Source organism: Xenopus tropicalis, chromosome 3 (assembly GCF_000004195.4).
Source record: "Xenopus tropicalis strain Nigerian chromosome 3, UCB_Xtro_10.0, whole genome shotgun sequence".
Taxonomy (NCBI): Eukaryota; Metazoa; Chordata; class Amphibia; order Anura; family Pipidae; genus Xenopus; species Xenopus tropicalis.
In genome coordinates this window covers 104886581-104905963 of record NC_030679.2, presented here as the reverse complement: position 1 = coordinate 104905963, position 19383 = coordinate 104886581, and the positions used below count along the sequence as shown (strand labels likewise).

The window sequence follows — 19383 nt, the reverse complement described above, 5'->3', positions numbered from 1 at the left end:
ATTGCTCACATCTTAGTTCAGGATGTAAGCACCCACATTGTTCACACCTCAGACTATAGGAGCAGTGCCAGCATTGTGTCACTGTACTGCCTGCCCTATGGCAAACTAGGGCAGGCAGAGTATGGCACACACACAGGCAGGGTAGGGCAGGCAGAGTATGGCACACACAGGCAGCATAGGGCAGGCAGAGTATGGCACACACACACACAGGCAGGGTAGGGCAGGCAGAGTATGGCACACACAGGCAGCATAGGCCAGGCAAAGTATGGCACACACACATGCAAGGTAGGGCAGGCAAAGTATGGCAGACACAGGCAGCATAGGCCAGGCAGAGTAAGGTATACACAGGCAGCATAGGGCAGGCAGAGTATGGCACACAGAGGCAGCATAGTCCAAGCAGAGTATGGCACACACACAGGCAGGGTAGGGCAGGCAGAGTATGGCACACACAGGCAGCATAGTCCAGGCAGAGTATGGCACACACACACGCAGGGTAGGGCAGGCAGAGTATGGCACACACAGGCAGGGTAGCCCAGGCAAAGTATGGCACACACAGGCAGCATAGACCAGGCAGAGTATGACACACACAGGCAGGGTAGGGCAGGCAGAGTATGGCACACACAGGCAGGGTAGGGCAGGCAGAGTATGGAACACAGGCAGCATAGGCCAAGCAGAGTATGACACACACAGGCAGGGTAGGGCAGGCAGAGTATGGCACACATAGCAGCATAGGGCAGGCCCTATGCTGCCTGTGTGTGCCATACTCTGCCTGCCCTATGCTGCCTGTGGAAGGTGAACCTGGCAGGGGTTTGTTCTGGGAGTCTGTTAGCATTTGGTAATAGTCATTATATGGTCCCTAAGGTGTGTAATTATATACTGGGGGTTGCTATGCTATCCAGGAGGGGGAGGAGGAGGTATATGATTTAAGGGTATGTCTTAATATGACATGATATAATTCTTTCTCATATGAAGGAAGGGTGCTATCCCTACAGTGAGCACCAAACATTTGGGTTTTTGCTGCATTACCACCATTAATGTGGGTATGGTTTTAAAAGCTCTTGTGATAACTTGGGTTCTGGCCCTTGGTAACACAGAAGTTGGACAGCGCTGATCTATACCACAACTATAAACTGTACGGAAGTCGACTCCAGCTTTCAAAGCCTTGTGCTGGTTTCTAGCGACATCTCCGCCCATTACCCAGTTACACTATAATGCTGACATACAGAGAACATCTTACTGAATGTAGTCAAGCTCACACAAGTGACCCACAGGAGGGCACCTGAAATCTTTCAAAGAGGTTTTGGTTCAGTTCAGTCTGGTTCATGTTGTCAGTCTGGCTGGTTGCGGTGCAGCATTCTGATGTCAGATCTTGATGTATGTGTTTATACAGCTCTCTCTAACAGCTGCATTCTGGAACTAAAACTTATTGTATCAGCTCAATAACAACAACCCCAGGAAGACAAAATAAAACCATTTAAATACTGATGGTACATAGAAGCTGAACCCACAATCCCCCTGGCATTAGAAAGTTTTAATGGCAGTGGTGTATCAAAGCTTCTTATCAGTTTTGCTATTATAAATCACAGCATGACACGGATAGGTTGTTGGGGAGACTCCTCCTCGGAGCAGGTGGGTGATATCCTCTGCAGGGAACTATTCAAGATTAAAGCTTCATCGGGGGTGTAATCAGTCCTTTTTAGCTCTGCAAAGAAACAAAGCAGCGGTGACTATATTGGCACAGGCAGACACCCAAACCATCTATCTAGTTACAGGGTGCTGAGATACATGTAACATACAGCTGCAAGCAGTTGGTCATTTACTGTTGTTCAGAAATCAATACAGTTGTATCTATAACTAGAGAACAGTGTAAAGGCTGAACCTTATGGTTTATTATTTAAAGGACAATGTAACCCTGATTTAGATTACAAAAATATTCCAAGTATTCAAGTTTTTTATTTGATATTTAGAATTTACAGTACGGACTGTGGTGCCATCTGAAATCCAGTAAGTATAGCGGTTTATTATATGATGTTAATGCTCTCACCAGTGCTACCACCATGTTCCTTCTCCTGTAAACTCTCACTTTGTCATTACCTGTTAATCCTTTGCCAATCCTTTCCTGGTCTCTACAGCCTTGAACATAGTCTGTGAGAAATGGGCCCCAAGAGGTGCCACATGTGCATATATGAGCGCAATACAGAGCATTTTCCTCATGCACCATGGTACAAGAGGCATGGAGGATTTAAGGTCTATTTGGGCAGGATCAGAAGAATGCTATGCATTTGGGCAACCATAACAACTTTTAAGGGTTATATTTGGCTAGATTTCAGCTACAAAATATTTAGGATTTCCCCCCATTTATTCTTGTAGATAATGCCTCTACCTGCAGGAACACTCTCAATAATAATCGCCTGACTCACAAGTGCACCACAGTTACAGACGATTTCATTACTTGGGGGGGCAATTCCATGCATTTTCATCTTGCCTGCTGAGCTGAGTGAACAAATATAAAGAAATCCCTATGTGTCATTAACTAAGAGTATATAACATCTACAAGCAATTCAGGCTAACCAGCTAATAAACTATACTGTAATATTATTTTAATTATTAAGCTAACGTAAGTGATTATCAGAATGTGAGTTAAAACCAAATACATAAAAACTCACCCACATTCTGTTGATTCCTATGGGATTTTTAGAAGCGTATTTATCGATTGGGTGAAAGTAAGAGTTCACCAATTGATAAATATGCTGCTTAAAATCCCTCAGGAATCAATAGAACATGGGTGAGTTTTTCTATATTAGGCTCTAAACTCACATTTTGATAAATTTGCCCCAGGTTTTTCAAGACAACATCTAAACATCAGGATTGCAATAATATATAATATGGTTGGTTTCAAACCCTTAAGCACAAGTTTACAAAGAAACCAGTAGTCAGGATTTAGGTCTCACAAACATGTAGTCTGTATCTCTGTTTCCAAGATCTGTTACCTGTAAGTTTGAGGTTTCTGCAGCATGTGTTGCATTGGTGCTTGGAACAGAAGTTTTTGATTGCATCTTCTCCCAAGTTTGCTGGGCCAAATATCATATCCTGTGATCTGAGGACAAACCCATGATGTTAAACAAGGGAATGCATATATGGAAAGATAAATGCACGCTAGTCTAGATTTCTCCTGCATTATGAATCAACACTGGGACATTAGTAGTAGGAATGGAGAAACACACAAACTCAGATATGTGTTAGTAATACTAATGCAATAACAGTGAGCTGTTTAAGTGCATCAAATTCATTTTGCAGATGGTTTAAAGTAAGGTTAAACAAAATAACTTGTTAGGGGCATCTCATAAGAGAAACTACTTGCTGTATCGCTGGCTCTTACCATCTGGTCTAGTTTCAGATGTTATTGTTACTGAATGCATGAAGGGCTAAAGGGTTAAACCAGTAAAAGCACCACATGTAGCAAGGGGTGTGTTTACATCCGGTGCCGCCCTAGGCACTGGACCTAAATACGCTCCTACGTTGTGTGTGATGTCACGCGCACCAACATCACGGAAATCACTTCCACAGAGCCTACTACCCCCTCAGCTCCGTAGCCGGATAGTGCATGAGAGTTTAACCAATCCCATTCAATAACATTTGAATGTAAGCCACCATAATGATCACTACTGCTTTGGCTTAATGGTTTAGGGTGACTCATGTAACTACTAGTAGCACCTACTTGTCTCAGCTACTAAAATAGATCATTTACTAATAATTGTCTCTACATGTGTTTTAGCAGAGGCAATTCTCAGTATTGTCTATGGCAGGTTATTTTTTTGGGTCCAGTAGCCTTGACAAGTAGCTGCTACTAAGTAGAGTTGTACAACTGTAAGCCAGGAAGCTGTGTATATGTGGCCCGAACCTCTTCAAGGGCTCCACTGACTTTGTATGAGATCATTTTATTATATTGTGACCTATGGACACATTATCTTGAACAATCTGCTTTCTCTATGGAAAAAGCTCTGTGGAACAATCTGCTTGCTCTGTGGAGAATAACACAGTCATGGTATTCATGAAAACCTAATGCATATGACAAAATCATGTTCTATATAGACACATTTTTATAAATGAATCCCTCAAACAATTATATTTCACTTGTTCTGTGAATTAATTAACCTACAAACTCTTCCACCTTCCGGCCCCTTGGATGTTGCTCCCAGTGCCCCCAAACCATGATTTCCTGACTTTGTGGCAAGTTTTGGTTGAATAAAAACAAGATTTACTACCAAATAAAGCCTCCTGTAAGCTGATAGTGTGCATAGAGGCTGCCTAATAGCCAATCTTAGCCCTTATTTGGCACCTCCATGAACTTGTATGGTGCTTGTGTTGCTTTCCAAGTCTTTTTACATTTGACTGTGGCTCACATGTAAGAAAGGTTCGGGACCCCTGGAGTAGAGTATGTGTGTACACATAGTAGATTTTGCCACAAAAATGTGAGAATATGCATTTTCATGCTGATATCTGCTCCATGTGTCTGTACACAGCGCTTTTTGCCTTAACCTGTGTATATAAGGAAATACAAAGATAGTGTGGCACAGAGGAAGAAACACCTCACCTTCTCCCCCAAGCTTTTATAACTGAAGGATCTGTCAGATTTTCCCCAACTCCTTAAAGAAAAAGAAAAACACAGACAATAAGTATTTTACAGCACCAACAGATAAATGAAAATATTTTGCGTGCCAATCATTATCTCATCAAAGTTAATTATTCTAGGTGCAGCTGGGTGTCACTGGGAGGCACCATTATATTCTTTGTCCCTGATGTTTTGCTTAGTATGACTCAGCATGTGCACCATAGAAATAATATCTTTATTTTACAGTTTACACGTATGTCAAATGACTGGAAACATCAGTGAAGTCAGCTATTTTTATCACAACATAAATATTAAAAGGCACAGGTAACATATTAATTGCAACTTCAGTTACTGGTAAGGCTAATGCAACACGGAGCTGATTCTCGGCCTGCGGATTAATGCAGGAGAGTCAGCCTTTCCCTGTGCCTGCACCCACAACCATTGCAAGTACACAATGCGGCACACAAAGTGGATTTTGGGGCAGAAAGGAGCAAGTGTGCATTTCGTACTGAGATTCGCTCAGTGTTTTTGGCCAAAAGCTAACAAAATGGCTCTAGGTGCAGGCACAGGAAAAGGCTGATTCTTGGCCTGCATTTATCTGCAGTCTGAGAATCAGCCCATGTGGAATTAGCCTAAAAAGTGAATGTGCTGTATAGTATTATAAATAAAGGAACAAGCAACAGAACCATTTTGCCAATATAAAATAATATACAGGTATTAGATCCAAAAACCTGTTATTCAGAAAGGTACAAAATACAGGAGTCTTATAGAATCAATTTTAATCAAATAATTCTGATTTTTAAAAATGATTTCCTTTCTCACTGTAAAAATAAAACAGTACCTTGTAACTTATCTTAACCAAGCTGCATGAATCCATATTGGTGGTGAAACAATCCTATTGGGTTTGTTTAATGATTTAATTATTTTTAGTATTTTGGAGATCCAAATTAGGGAAAGATCCCTTAAACAGAAAACCCTAGGTCCCGAGCTTTCTGCATAACAGATCCCATACTTGTAAATATAATAAGAATATTGGGTTTAGGGCACATTTTGCAAGGAGAATAAGGAAGCAATTGTATAGGAAACCTGAGCACATCTTGTTAAGAAATAATGAGTAATGTAGCTCATGCTCTTTCTAAACCAACAGCAGAAGCCAAATGTAGAAGCAACCCCCACCCAAGGCTACCATATTGTAATGAATGTGTTATTACCCTGCAGATCCAGGACAAGAAATTCCCCTCTTGTGTATTCGTATGTCCAGTGACTGAAAGCCAACATAGTCTTCTCCAGTTTATTCGTTGGAACATTTTCATTTCCGGTGTTATTATTGTACTTTCTGAATCTTCCTGTCATGCATTCCTCCACTGTGAACCATTGGCCAGCAGAGTGGCAATACATGAGGAACACCTCCAGAAATCTGCCATGAAACAATGCAGCTAACTGTAAGCAACTACCTGAATGAATCCAGGGGCAGGATATCTGACAAATCTGTACTGTAACATGCAGAAAGTTTGAGCTACACAATATGCATGTTATCATGTTAAAAACACATAGAGATATACTGATTAAATTGGAGACCAAAGCTGGCCATACACGGTAAGATCTGCTTGTTTAGTGAGATCGGCAAGCGAGTCAATCTTCTCCCAATATCCCCACCTATGGGTCATACACGGGCACATAAGCTGCCGAGTCGGTCTAAAGGAGCGATTTTGGCATCTAGAATCAGCCTCTTAGTTATTAGTGAAGTACAAAGGGCAATGTCATTGAACAGATGTGCACTCTTATTTCTTTATAAATTTAGTTGCCACTTTTGCTAGAAAAAAAGGAGCCTTTCTATATTTTAATCGTATTTCCCTATTAACAACATTGGCATCAAGCTTCATTTTTACTGGCCAGGCCAATAAGATACCGGCCTGGTGGTAATGCTATTTACCAACCACCTGGAGTCATGTAAATATAACTTGCCCTGTAACTTGCATTTATTGCAGGTACAACCTTGCACTAAGCCTTGACGTTCTGATTCTCACTAAGCCTTACTGACTCTTCTTAGCTCTCATACACTCTCATACACATACTCCCTCTGGTCCCTGCACGGGCAGGCAGCACCCCAAGCTCCTATTGGAGTTCCTTACACAGGCAGGCAGCCTTCCTGCCCTGTGCCCTGCTCTAAGAGACCTTTCACTCTGAGTGACCCCTTCACACTGAGTGACCCCCAGGTGTGGGAGCACACCCCTTTATACCTCTCAGGCAGCTCCTCTCTCAGCTGCCTCTTAATTAGCCAACTGAGAGGGATTATTAACCCTGCCTACACTTTGCCATACATTTTTAGGAAAGACAGCTGTGTTTCCTAAACACACGGTCATTATATATATATATATAAATTTTAACTTTGAAAAAGGCTGTGGAGCCAGCTAAAACATTAGTTGCACATTATAATAAATTCTATTTGCTGTGAGTGCGGTACCTTCCCTCCCCTTAAAGGAGAACCCCAGGCTCTGCCACTTGTAGACCCCACTTGGTGAAGGAGGTGGAATCTGGATGGTGCTGGAGAGCCTAAGATAGGAGACCCCAGTAGGAGATGTAGATGCAAGTTAGATTCTTGAACAGCTGCCCCTATTGAGTGAGAGCTGAGCCAAGGGTACTTAGCAGAGCAGTTAGAGTTTCCAACAAGGAGAGCAGAAGGGCTAGTTCCCTGGATGTCAACCTTCTGTGTAGGGACACTTGCTAGTAAGTACTACCACTGGCTATTACTAATGCCCTGCCTGAGCCTAATACCATCAAGGGAAGTAACTACTAAAATACTGTAAAGTGATTTGTTTTGTACCATCTTGAAGTAACATTTGAGAAACTATTATGAGTTGCAGCAAATGAACAGTTAATTTTGTTTAAAAAAAAAAAAACACAGTCACATTAGTTTTTCAAAAATCTGTGTGTGAAAAGGGTGGAAACCCTTCCAAAATGATACAGCAAGGGCCCAGCTCAGAGAGAGAGGCCCATGTACTGCATGATCTGTTGGAAGTTGCAGGGAGTTGTAACCTGCCAGGCGTCTGTGGGGAAGGAGACGTCAATGTCTATGTCCCAAAATCATCTTACATATATTATGGACTCTTTCGGAGGGAAATAAGCCTCCCTCTTTTTATTATTGTGTGCTTGTGCACAAGAGACTACTTACCTTGGAGAATAAGGAATTGACTTCGGCTTCATCTGGTTAAAAGCGAACAGGAGTTTCTGTGCTGCTCTTTGCTGTTGGATTTCCTACAGATAAATAGTAGTGATTTGAATCAATCAACGAAGATGTGACTGTTTATTTAACTGAATATGGTGAGGAGGTCTCTGGAGAAGGAGGACTAAGACAAACAGACTATAGAACATTATCAATTCTAAACTATTATTAAAATATGTACTTATGTATGTAATATCTATATTACAGATAAGGGAAACATCAGTGCATCAGTCTTTCAGCCATAGTTCCAAGAATATCTAGGTCAGTTAATACAATTTCACCCCAAATCTAACCCTAACTGAACTGGGATCTTACAAAACAAACCGGCATTCACCCCAGATTTTCCCTAACTGGCATTCAGGCTGAGAACCACCCTATCAATCCAAGCCCTCCACCCCACAGTTTGGGAACCACCCCTCTTGAGTTCCTTGAAATAAAAATGACTTATAGACTGTAACATAATTATAGTTACTCACCCTTAGGCAAAGTTGTAATACTGTATCTTCTTTGTAGATACTGGACCAAGTGTTGACAACCTCCGGAAGGAATGACTTTATGATATAAAAGTGTCCAGATTTAAGAATATAATTTTCCGACCAGGTACATGCTACTTTTGATGCCCGCCTTAGTCCTCCTCCCATCTCCTCTTTTCCTTTAAATTCAAATTTAGCATAGAAACCATGGTGGGACCATGATGACATGCTGTTATTCATAATCTGTGGGGAGCTTTCTTCTAAACGATACACTGTGAACAGCTCACCTAAAATGCACAGGGTGGATAAGTTACCTCCTCTCAGTTCTCAGAATGCACCCAAATACAGTTCTCCACATTTATTGTTGTCATTACTTATTGGAGTTGTAAATGTATTCATTTCACATAGTCTCATGAGAATGAGAGTCACGTGTTCAAGTTTCATGAAGTAATACATAACAAATACATACACAGGGTTACCAGATTACATGAATTCAGGGACAAATGTAGAAAATGTGGCTAAAAGGGCTGCACTGACTGCACCATGCATTTTTTTTGCCTTGTCACTGAATTTTCATGTCATCTGGAAATCCATCTGTTAAAAATATTATTTCTGGCAAATATTTTATGAAATTACATGGAGGTAAACATGTATATTCGCCAGCCTTAATCCAAAAGAAAATACTGCTCCATGCAATTATGTGAGGGGGGGCATGTGTATCAACTATATTTGCTATAATTCAGCTTGATTAGGAATTTCAAAATAAGCCAGATTCCTTTATAGTTTAAACTAACCAAACACACACAGGCAGTTTTAGTGTTACATATGATTGCCATACAGATAGATCTGTTGCTGGAAAAAGCATGTGTAGGGCCATTCTGGATTTTAAAAAAACTGATTTGGTCTTTCAGCCAGAACAGCTTCCATGAGAACCTTGTCCCAGAGAGCGCTTACTAGGGCCACAAAAAGTTGCAACTGGTAAGGCCATGGAGAAACCAGGCTGCCTGGATCAAACCTGGGGAGGTGACAGAAGAGGTAAGCACAAATAGAAGAGGGGCAGTGGCATTGGATTCAGGTATGCTGCTCCAGGAAGCAGGAGAGCCGGAAGCAGGCGAGCCAAAAGCCCCCTTGCATTCAGTTGTTGAGTTGATTACTGAATTTTCCTGAGAAAGTGTTTGTTGCCCAGAAGCTTGTTCAGCCATCTGCATGCTTAACCCTTAAAGCAATGGCAAACATAAAATTTACAGCTTGGACCTAAAAGTACCTTCATGTCTGATACAGACTCTATGTTTCTGGGTAGCATGCTGGTAAATACACAGAGCAGCATAGAGCTCCAGCTCTCAAAGGCTTAACTAAATGTACAACAGTAAATCTGCCTAGTATTCCTTCACACTCCTAATAAGTGCAGTGTCCTATTATTTGGTAGGCTGTTAGGCACATATACATAATGTATCTGAAACAGGTATCTGTCAACATTTCGGTTGCTTTGGATCTACATAAGGAACACTGTTACAGCCAGTTCTTTTTACAAATGTCAAACAATAAAAGACAGAGAGCTACTAGCTTGTTAGTAATGATATGTATTGTCTGAGCCTTACATAAAAGAGAAACCACAACTAAGATTAATTGTAATAACTCAAGTATACTGGACTGAAGCCATAAAAGCAATCACCTTAGCTAGGATGGATATGGACTCCAGATGGAGGGGGTGGAAGTATAAATCAGCAATGTCCAACCAGTAGACAACTTTCACAGCAGTATTAAAGGGGCCCTCCACCCAAAAGTGTTGGTTTGGCTATTACTGAAGCCTGAAAGAAAACTGTTTGCTATACTATTGCAGAGTCAGAACCAGAGAAGAGTAAGAGATGAACAAATACTGACTGCAACTGCAAATACATTTGAAAGTAACTTCAAAACCATTCAACATTTGTTATTATTATATACTAACAATATTTTATGGCAAAGTTCCCAGAGATAATCAATCCTAAAAAAAATTTGACACTGTAATGACATGAATTGTGCCTGTGGCACTAAAAGCTGCAAATAGTGCTGGGAAGAGGAAAATTACCTTTGGGAGGAAGAGGTGTAAATGGTATACTCTGGGATAGCCGGTACAAGTTGTTTCTTTCAACAGCTGGAAACAGGCAAAACACACAAAAATTGAGAATTACAAGGTTGGAATTGGCAGTATATCAAACATTTAAAGTTGCCATTGCCATACAGAGAAGCAGTTGGACCCATTTCACCAAATTATTTCCACTCTTTCTCCAGTATGGTTACCACCTTTAAATAATATTTTACTGGTCAACCAGGGGACAGAGATAAAAGGGACAATCCTATGACATAAAGAGGAGGCGTCATGACACAATGGGGATGGGCAGTGAGTAATTGGGCTAAAGAGATTCTGTAAGGGATAAGGGAAGAAAAAAGTAGGATTGGGGCAGCTGGCCCAGACATGCTGGCAGTGGGCTTTAGGGTGTTAGGGGAGCCCTTCTTTCAGTGAGCTGCAGCCTTTAGAAATGAGGGAGGGAGCTCCTGTGCCTGCACCATCTTTCTTCTTACTGGAGAAAAAGTTAGATTCCGGGAAAGCTGCATGGGGATTGGATGGCTTTACCAAACTTAATTTTTCCTTCAGTAAGAACACTGTGCAGGCACAGGAGCTCCCTCCCTCGTTTATGAAGGCTGCCGCTCACTGAAAGCTGGGAAGGCCCTGCTAATCAAGTAAGTGCAGGACTGCAGGGCCCCCCTTGGGGGCAAGGTGACAGCCCTGGTGGGCCTCTGACACCCAAGTCCGACACTGATCATATGCCAGTAGTAGATAAACACATGCCATATATTTTTATATAATTATACAGTACAGATGTTTCTTTCTGATGTTGTCCCTAGTGGACATCCTACATTTTTCTAAATAAAAGATTTCTAATGGTTTCTTTTGCGAGGCAATTTCTTACCTGTGTAATAAGAAGTTGTGTCCTTTGATGTGTTGAACTGAGACCCAAAACCTAAGGGGAAAAAGAACATGGAAGAAATGTTTACATTTGCAAGAAATGGTGTATGGTGTTTGGTGTATGTATAATGAATGTAGGGCAACAAGTACAATTCAAACAATGGAGAGAAATATTTCTTGGTTTGTTGATTGGTAAAGGTGGAGGATGGGGTACAACAATGTACAATTGTTATGCATTATTGGTTTAGGGCTATTGCCACCATACACCCCACAACCTATTTTAATAAATCAGTGTATTGGCATTGATACTCTTACATCAAGTCAATGTCCTGGTGTGGAGCAAGTGCCAAGCCAGTGGCTAAACCAAAATCCACTTGACATTTTCAATGTACACAGAAGGGACATACAAACCTAAATGACTCTTCTTTTTATATAAGTTAGATATATCACCCATCACCCCAATTGATCCATTTGATATATTATTACTAATTACATTGGGTTGAAAGAGAAATTTCCAGTTGTAAAATCCCCCACCAATTGCACATGCAGCACAGGCTAGTCTTACCATTCCAGATTCGTTCCTGGCTAGGCCTGCGAAAATACACACAAAAAATATTATGACATCAAAGTTTTCTAGTAGTTCAACCTTCTATTCCAGATTTATTTAATATAATTTTCATTTAATAGTTGTCTACAACTGAAGGAGTAGCTGCTAGATCATGCCAGTTTGGAGTACCAGTCACCAGCTTCTGCCTCTGGGGTAACTTATCGTTTGAAACAGCGTGAAGCTACCAATGCTTTTATATGCTGACATACTGAAATGTTTGATATTGATATACTGTAACTATATATAACTCTGTGGCAATATCAAAATGAAATATTTTTCTACAGGAATGGGACCTGTTGTCCAGAATGCTTGGGATCTGGGGTTGTCCAGATAACGGTTCTTCCCATAACTTTGGTTTTAAGTCTACTAATAAATTATTTAAACATTAGTTTAACTGAACAGGATTGGTTTGCTTCTTATAAGGATTAATTATATCTTTGTTAGGATCAAGTACAAGGTACTGTTCTATTATTACAGGAAAAAAAGGAAATCATTTAAAAAATTTAAATTATTTGCTTATAAAGGATTTTATGGGAGATGGCCTTCCCGTAATTCAGAACTTTCTGGATAAAAGGTTTCCATATAACAGATCCCATACCTGTACAAAGTATTAGTGTATTGCCTCCAGATCTATACTCTTATTTGTTTTTAATTAAATTTAGCAATAAAATGTATGTTTCAAATATTCACCCTTTACCATAGCTCCTCAATTTTAACATTTTTAACCAAGGGATACGGCATACTGTACAACTTTTTGGTAAGAATCCCCCAATATGTGAATATTCCTCCTACAGAGTAAGGTGAACCAGTAAGTGTCAGAACAGACACCGGATCTAGGCTCTCTGCATAATACATAGTGATAGCTATGAACTGAGCAACCAGTTGGATCCTGACAAGATGTTGTGATTTTCCTAGGGCTTCAAACCAATGGTCAGCCCATTACCCACATTTCAACATCTGCTAAAATATTGTGAATATTATTGTACCAGATGGCCTGCTAGTATTTCCAGAAGGTAAGGCAAAATGAATAAGTTATAATATTAAACACCCTGAAAGTGCCATTAAGAAGTATACAAGATGTTGTCATTTTTGCTTGCAAAGAAAAATGCTTGTACAAGAGGTTAGCGGTACTGTGCTAAATTCATGTTTAAGTGCCCTTGACATTTACAAAAGAGAGAGGCGGCTTTTCTGTGCCCCACAAGTGGTATGCCTCTTTTATGCCCCCCATATCATGTTCAGTGGTACAATGACATTGCCAATAGTATATTCCTGACCACCAGAGCATCTGTTTCATAAGCATTCCTACTATTTATCACTTTTAGCTCCTGCTTCATGCTCCCCTCCAATGTTCCACGTATATATCCATAAGCCCATTAGTGATCCCACAGGCCATGCCATGGTGCTATGAACAGTACAATGAATCAAATACTAGGAAGGAGCATGTCTCTTTCTGTACATCACAGTGCCATTATGAGTAATTTGCATGTGATGTTATCAGAAAGCTGTTCAGCCTCTGCTAGTACAGGCAATGTTTGCTTTACTGAAGAACCAACAGGAAACCGATTTTCCACATTATAAAAAAATGAAAAAAAAATTATATATAAACTTACGATTTATTGTGGTTCAGTGAATATCTGCTGTACAAAGACTCCTTTCGATTAAAAAAAACACAAAATAAAAAAATTACACAAAAATCACCTAGTTAGCCATTTCCTACATTCTAGGAACTGTTTCACTTTTGCTTACAATGCAATAATATAAAAAAACATCAAGGCTGTGTCAATTCCACTTCTATATGTTAATGTATAGCATCAATGCTCACAATGATTGCGTCTATTTTAGTGCGACTGCAATTGTGCCTGAGATCATACATAAGACCTGTGGTCTTGCAACGTTAGTCAAGCTACCTCAGTCCCAGTAGGTATTGTCAACTACAACTCCCAGCATCACTAGCAGCTCCAGCAGAATATTGGAATGACACCTCTGTTAACTTGATATTACATTTAGGCAGATTCTTAATACAAACAGCCTATTTCGGACAATTCATTTAAGGTGAGCCATTTAAGTCAGAAATCCACCCTGATACTAAGCTGTAAATGTGCAATACCTTTTTTTCTTAATACTTGCCTTCAGTAAAGCTGCTTCTGAGTCTGTTTGATAGTAGTCTTCAGGAGATGTTGCTCTGCTATTCATTTGTACTACATAAAATATAGAGGCACAACATTTAATCACTTGATGATGAAATTCTGGTTGCCATGCCTGGCCATTTTTTGACCCAGTCTCCACAGTGGTGATCACTGAGAGCAGGGGCATGTGCATTGGAATCATGGTTAGCTTCTATTGCACCTGCTTCTGGGCATCCATTACCTCTATGGAGCCTGAGACTGGAAGTGGGACAGGTATTGGGTTAAGGGGATATTGTACCAGGGAGCTAGTAGTTAAACAAACAGATTAGAAGAATTTGAATCCCCTTTACTTTACTTTAATTTAATATTTACTCACAATGCATTGTGCAGGATGTTTTCCTCCACTTACCTATAACAGTGGCAGATTTATTAATGATCAAACTAAATCAGTCTAGGAGGACTCAAAGATGTTTATTCCAGGGAGGAAAATAATTTGTAATGTAGGAAAAAGTTATTGAGTGTCTTGGTGGTTATCTACTACATATTTACAAAGAGGCAGAATACTATAAGGGCTCTGGCACACGGGGAGATTTTGCGCAAATCGCCGAAAAAGCCTTGCGAGTGTTTTTCGGCGATTTCCCAAAATGTGTGCCATCTCCCCACGTGTGCCATCCCACTGGCAACTTACATTGTTGCCGGTGGGATGGCAGGTGAAGGCAACTCGGGGAGATTAGTCGCCCGCGAACAGGGAGTTTTGTCGCGGGCGACTAATCTCCCCGTGTGCCAGAGCCCTAATACTATTATTACCATCAGAACCATAGAATTAACAATAGAGATCACAGAATGAAATTCAAGGGCTAGAGGGCTCATAGGATAGGGGATCATGGGATTCATAGTGTACCCAAACAAGCCAAGGCACACATACATGCTAGGCCCCATCAGCCAATTAATGGGTAGAGTTCTGTTTTTTGCTCCCACACTACTTCCTGTTACAGTCAGAGCTGCATTATTTCTGGTCATGTGATCTCTGAGGGAGCACTCAGCCCATCACTAAATGGTGGCTCAAGGGAAAGGATGCAAAAGGGCAGTATTTACTGATATATATATATTGCAGTTTGGCAAGATTCTTTAATAGGTCACTTATCATAATATAAACTGGGGGTATAGTTTTCCTTTAAGGGGAACAACTGCCTCTTTAAGAAAAATGCAGCAGACTGGCAATACAATTCAGTATTTTTAGGGTGAAGAGGAACTTACTCTGATTTGGTGAATCAGGAGCAGGAGATCCATTAAAGCTTGTTAATTCTGTGCAGGACTGGGTTCTTCTTAAATTGGTTTCATCTTCATTGTATAACTGCATTTCAGAGAACAGAATGTTGGTATTAGATGTTATTATTACACTTACACACAGTAAGGACTGGATCAAGTCCACACGTGAATAAAAAGACTATGAGATGTCCATGACGCAGTAGCACTTTACTGAAATGATTAGCTTGATATAGCCCACATTATGTAGGAATATAGTGGGAAAGATCCACTTGTTAGTCAACTTCACCAAACAAGTGCATCTTGTACTGTATGACCAGCTTAGCTGGCAGCTTATTGGTCTGTGCATAGGTACCTTCACCTGTACAGCTTGAAGCAAATCTGCCTAAAGAATGAGAAACAATTGTAAAATTGGCCACATATCTATCAAGATCATTGGCACGTTTTCTAGGCTCATGCATGACAAGCCGCTGTAGACCTGAACTGAGCCCAATTTGAACCAGTGTGTTGGTGGTTAAATCAGGTAGAGATTAGCTCATTTAGTAACCTTGCCAAACAAACTGATCTCTAAGTCTATGGACAGTTTAAGTCACATTATATCTCTGTACCTCTATTTTTAAAGAATTTCACAGATTCTCTGCACGGTCCATTGTATTCACCTTATTGCATTCCAGTATTAATTTGGGATTATTGTACTGAAAGTTGCTGGGTTAAGTAAAACAGGTTCTTATACATTACAATTGCCTTCGATTTATTACCATCCATTATCTCTTCTTTTATGCAGGATGCCCATCCCCTGCTGATGAAAAGTAGGGCCTTGGCATTATGTTACTGCCACCTCACTTCCCTGGTATGAGTATGAGCCAATCACATGAGAGGCTCTGTATAACAATGCCTTATTTGGTGGGTGACACATAAGAAACCATTAGTGTTAGAGCTTCATGGGCAAAGTTCAATGCAATATGTGTGAAACAAATCTAGCACTGCCCACACCTCAGGGAACACCATATCCTTAGTGAAATGAATTGTGGTGGTGAGAAGCAGCTGTGTATCTTCAATGTTGAGGTAAAATTAAAAATCAGCCTCATCCTGCTGCCCCAGTGCTAAAATTATCATGAAAACTGAAAATCTGCAAAGTCACTTGTCACTTTAAATCCAGCCAACAAATATTGTAGAATTTCAAGACATTCGAGTACCATTGTTTTTCTCCACAGAAGAGCCCAGTGCATTTCCAAAGCACTTAAAGGGGTTGTTCACCTTTAGTTAACTTTTAGTATGATATAAAGTGATATTCTGAGATAATTCACAATTGGTCTTTTTTATTATTTGTGGCTTTTAAATTATTTAGTTTTTTGTTCAGCAACTCCAGTTTGGAAATTTCAGCAGCTATCTGGTTACAAGGGGTCAAATTACCCTAGCAACCAGGCAGGGGTATGGATGAGTAACTGCAATATGAATAGGAGAGGGCCTGAATAGAAAGATAAGCAACACAAAATAACAATAATGGTAAAATTAGAGCCTCACAGAGAGTCAGAAAAAAGGCAAATCATTAAAAAAACTACAGAGAATATAGAATGATAACCAGTTGAAAACTTTCTTGGTATTGTCCCTAATAACATGAAAAATTAACTTAAGGTGAACTACCCCTTTAACTGGGCAGTATTATTTTTCAGTAGTTTAATTCACATCCATTCAAACCCAAGTATAAATATACGCAGAGAGTCGTTAAGCGAACAACAGGCCACAAGTTAAACTTCCTGTCCCACAGAAATACGTTTGGCAGTCTTACATCACAGGGTATTGCAAGACAGAATTCTCCTTTGAACTTCTGCTTCTATATTTCAGACCAAGGAAATTGCGACTTTTCAAAGATCTAACAAAAGATATTTCAAAAGTGGTGTTTCACAAGGTGCTTAGGCAGCGCTCATGTTAAATACCTAACAGTAATTACATGAAAGCTATACTGTTCTCAGATATGCCCACCAGGGGCGGGCCAAGCCCTAGGCAACCCGGTCGGCCAACTCCGCCCACCTCCCTGCCCCCCCCCCCCGGTGCAATTACATCAGTCATTGCCTCCGCCACTAATGACAAGCGGCGGAGGCAATGACAAAGTAGCACTAGGGGTAGGCAGGAGAGGCTCCTGCCTGTCGCCCCTCAATCGTTACGCCCTAGGCAGCTGCCTCTTCTGCCTACCCCTAGTTCCGGCCCTGATGCCCACGATACACCACGATTAACATAAGGATCTATATATCAGTTTCAGTATCCTAAAAAATATATATTATTGATGTAGAAGGAGTACACAGAAGTCTTAGCTTAGAAAAGGGTAAGAAGGTCCCAGGCATGAATAAAGGGTTGACAATCTGAGCATCACTTTATATGAAAAGAAAGGATACTTCATCTTAAAGTGATACTAACACCAGAAATTAAACCATTTTTTACATCTATCATAACATTGTCTGTGCATGCTATTTATAATTTTGCCTTCAAAGTATTTGCCTGATGCTTTTACATTACCTATCTGATCCCCCATGTCCCTCTATGAGGGGGCGGCTATATTTGTGCAGCAGGAGTCAGTTAGCATTAGAAGCTATAACTGACAGACTAGAAGAGTAGTTTTTTCCTGTCAGTATCACTTTAAGGTGTGGAATCAGGAGGTAGATATGACATTGTGGCATTCTCTAAGCTGATAGACCTGGGACCTAAATAGCCGCTTGTGTGCCTGGGCTTTTGATTTTGTAATGGGCAGATCACAGGTGGAGAGAGTTGGTAGTTGTGTTTCTAATACTATTACACTAAATACAAGAGCTCCACAAGGATGTATAGTTAGTCCTCTGCTCTATGTTCTCTACACATGACAGCAGCAGGGCCGGAACTAGGGGTAGGCAGAAGAGGCAGCTGCCTAGGGCACAACGATTGAGGGGCGCCAGGCAGGAGCCTCTCCTGCCTACCCCTAGTGCTACTTTATCATTGCCTCCGCCGCTTGTCATTAGCGGCGGAGGCAATGACCGATCTAATGGCACCGCCCTTCCTCCTGTGCTTTGGCGCAAATGCGTCATTCGGGGGGCGGGGAGGTGAGCGGAGTTGGCCGACCGGGTTGCCTAGGGCGCCTGGTCAGCTTGGCCCGCCCCTGGACAGCAGTAACTGACAGCAGCACAGAGCATGTGCAGGGAATCAGCAGAAAATAAGATGGGGCACTACTGGGGCATATTTGGAGGCACAGATCTTCCCTGCTAAAAGGCTGTGGGTGCCTCGGGCTGGTACAGAAGCCCAATACAGAATGTACAATATTTCTAGCCTACTTCTTTGTTTAGCTTTAGTTCCCCTTTTAATTTGCTCCCTATCTGTACTTATTCCTTGCTATTGCTCACTAACTCTTTTTTGGTAACACCTGTGTTTTTGTAAGGGGTTTCCCCTTGCTATGCTGGATACATAGGGCTATGCAGAGTAAGTATATGCTAAATTGTTGTCGATTTTAAAAGATGCACCATTTTACAACATCATATTTTATATTAGACGTGAAACATACATTGTGTAAGCAAGCATTGAAAATATTCGCCTCAGCCTCTGAGGAATTTGTGTCAACAGACATCTGCTTTTCCAGGCTATGTTTGTGCCCTAGGAGAGAGAATAAAGATGTGTGTCTATGTATAGTATGTAATGATACAATATCATTATGATTATCATCAGCATATATCAAGGCAAGCATATTCCTAATTAAAGGCAAAATATAATCTTATAATCCAGTGTATTAGATGTTTAATGTTTCACACCCAAGGGCATTTTAAAAAAATGTTGGGATGCAAATTATATTTCTTAATGGAAAAATAATATTCTGCTATTTTTTTTTACAAAATAATTCAGCAGCTCAGAGTTGCCCAGACTTATTGAAACCAATGGACACATCAGCATTTGCTTAACTGAAATTTCTCAGTAGAACCACTGTACTTATACAGTTATAGTCAAACATGTTTTGCTGTAACAGCTGCATATGTAATTATAGAAATGTAATTGCTGATTTATTGCACATCTTGTGTGAACTGGTTGCAACAAGAGAAAAAGATTACTTTCAGGAATTTCAGGAAGTTATATATATATATAAATGCACCATTTCACCATTTAAACATTGCAA

At 40.6% G+C, this 19383-nt stretch overlaps 1 protein-coding gene across 7 annotated transcripts in view; it reads right to left on the bottom strand.

Annotated features, from left to right (window-relative positions):
- Positions 1-1458: 1458 nt before the first annotated feature.
- Positions 1459-19383, bottom strand: part of LOC100497855 (transient receptor potential cation channel subfamily M member 7-like) — a 61996-nt gene continuing 44071 nt past the window's right edge. For 5 of the 7 annotated variants that reach the window (XM_002939627.5, XM_031899199.1, XM_031899201.1 and 2 more), the window contains 13 exons: positions 18781-18869; positions 15246-15342; positions 13990-14060; positions 13473-13513; positions 11821-11846; positions 11260-11310; positions 10377-10442; positions 8312-8595; positions 7785-7867; positions 5824-6029; positions 4595-4646; positions 2991-3097; positions 1459-1702 (listed from right to left, as the gene is read on the bottom strand). In XM_002939627.5, the coding sequence (XP_002939673.3) occupies positions 1581-1702; positions 2991-3097; positions 4595-4646; positions 5824-6029; positions 7785-7867; positions 8312-8595; positions 10377-10442; positions 11260-11310; positions 11821-11846; positions 13473-13513; positions 13990-14060; positions 15246-15342; positions 18781-18869 (1295 nt within the window). In that variant the 3' untranslated portion in view covers positions 1459-1580. Of the gene's footprint in view, positions 1703-2990; positions 3098-4594; positions 4647-5823; positions 6030-7784; positions 7868-8311; positions 8596-10376; positions 10443-11259; positions 11311-11820; positions 11847-13472; positions 13514-13989; positions 14061-15245; positions 15343-18780; positions 18870-19383 lie in introns of those variants that run through there. The other 2 variants (XM_031899206.1, XM_012959490.3) reach the window with 2 other exon arrangements.